Source organism: Eimeria mitis, genomic scaffold (genome assembly GCF_000499745.2).
Source record: "Eimeria mitis Houghton genomic scaffold, Emh_scaff4330, whole genome shotgun sequence".
Classification (NCBI taxonomy): domain Eukaryota; phylum Apicomplexa; class Conoidasida; order Eucoccidiorida; family Eimeriidae; genus Eimeria; species Eimeria mitis.
In genome coordinates this window covers 794-1,210 of record NW_013572650.1, presented here as the reverse complement: position 1 = coordinate 1,210, position 417 = coordinate 794, and the positions used below count along the sequence as shown (strand labels likewise).

At 56.6% G+C, this 417-nt stretch overlaps 1 protein-coding gene across 1 annotated transcript in view; it reads left to right on the top strand.

Annotated features, from left to right (window-relative positions):
* Positions 1-417, top strand: part of EMH_0074250 (uncharacterized protein) — a gene marked incomplete at both ends in the record, with an annotated part of 3,481 nt that overhangs the window by 2,833 nt on the left and 231 nt on the right. Inside the window, one exon of the mRNA XM_013499442.1 lies at positions 3-417. Within this exon, the coding sequence (XP_013354896.1) occupies positions 3-417 (415 nt within the window). The remainder of the gene's footprint in view (positions 1-2) is intronic.

Genomic DNA, 417 nt, shown 5'->3' with positions numbered 1-417 from the left:
GCAGCAGCAGCAGCAGCAGGAGATACAGATGCAGCAGCAGCAGCAACAGCAGCAGCAGCAGCAGCAGCAGCAGCAGATTTGTTTGATTTGTTTTCTATACGCCGCGTACACCCAGATGTTGCTGCTAGCAGCAACAAGGGTTCTGCTGCTGCTGCTATTGCCCCTGAGCCGCAGCGGGGGCCAAAGGTGCAGCAGCAGCAGCAGCAGCTGCTGCAGCAGCAGCAGCAGCTGCTGCAACCAAATGAAGAAACAGGCGATGGTTCTTTACTTATAGCAGCAGCAAAAGCAGCAGCAGCAGCAGCAGCAGCAGCAGCAGCAGAGTCTCAAAGCACACCTATATCTCCTCTATCACCAGAACTACCAGCAGCAGCACCGCAATCACCAGCAGCAGCAGCAGCAGCAGCAGCAGCAGCAGCG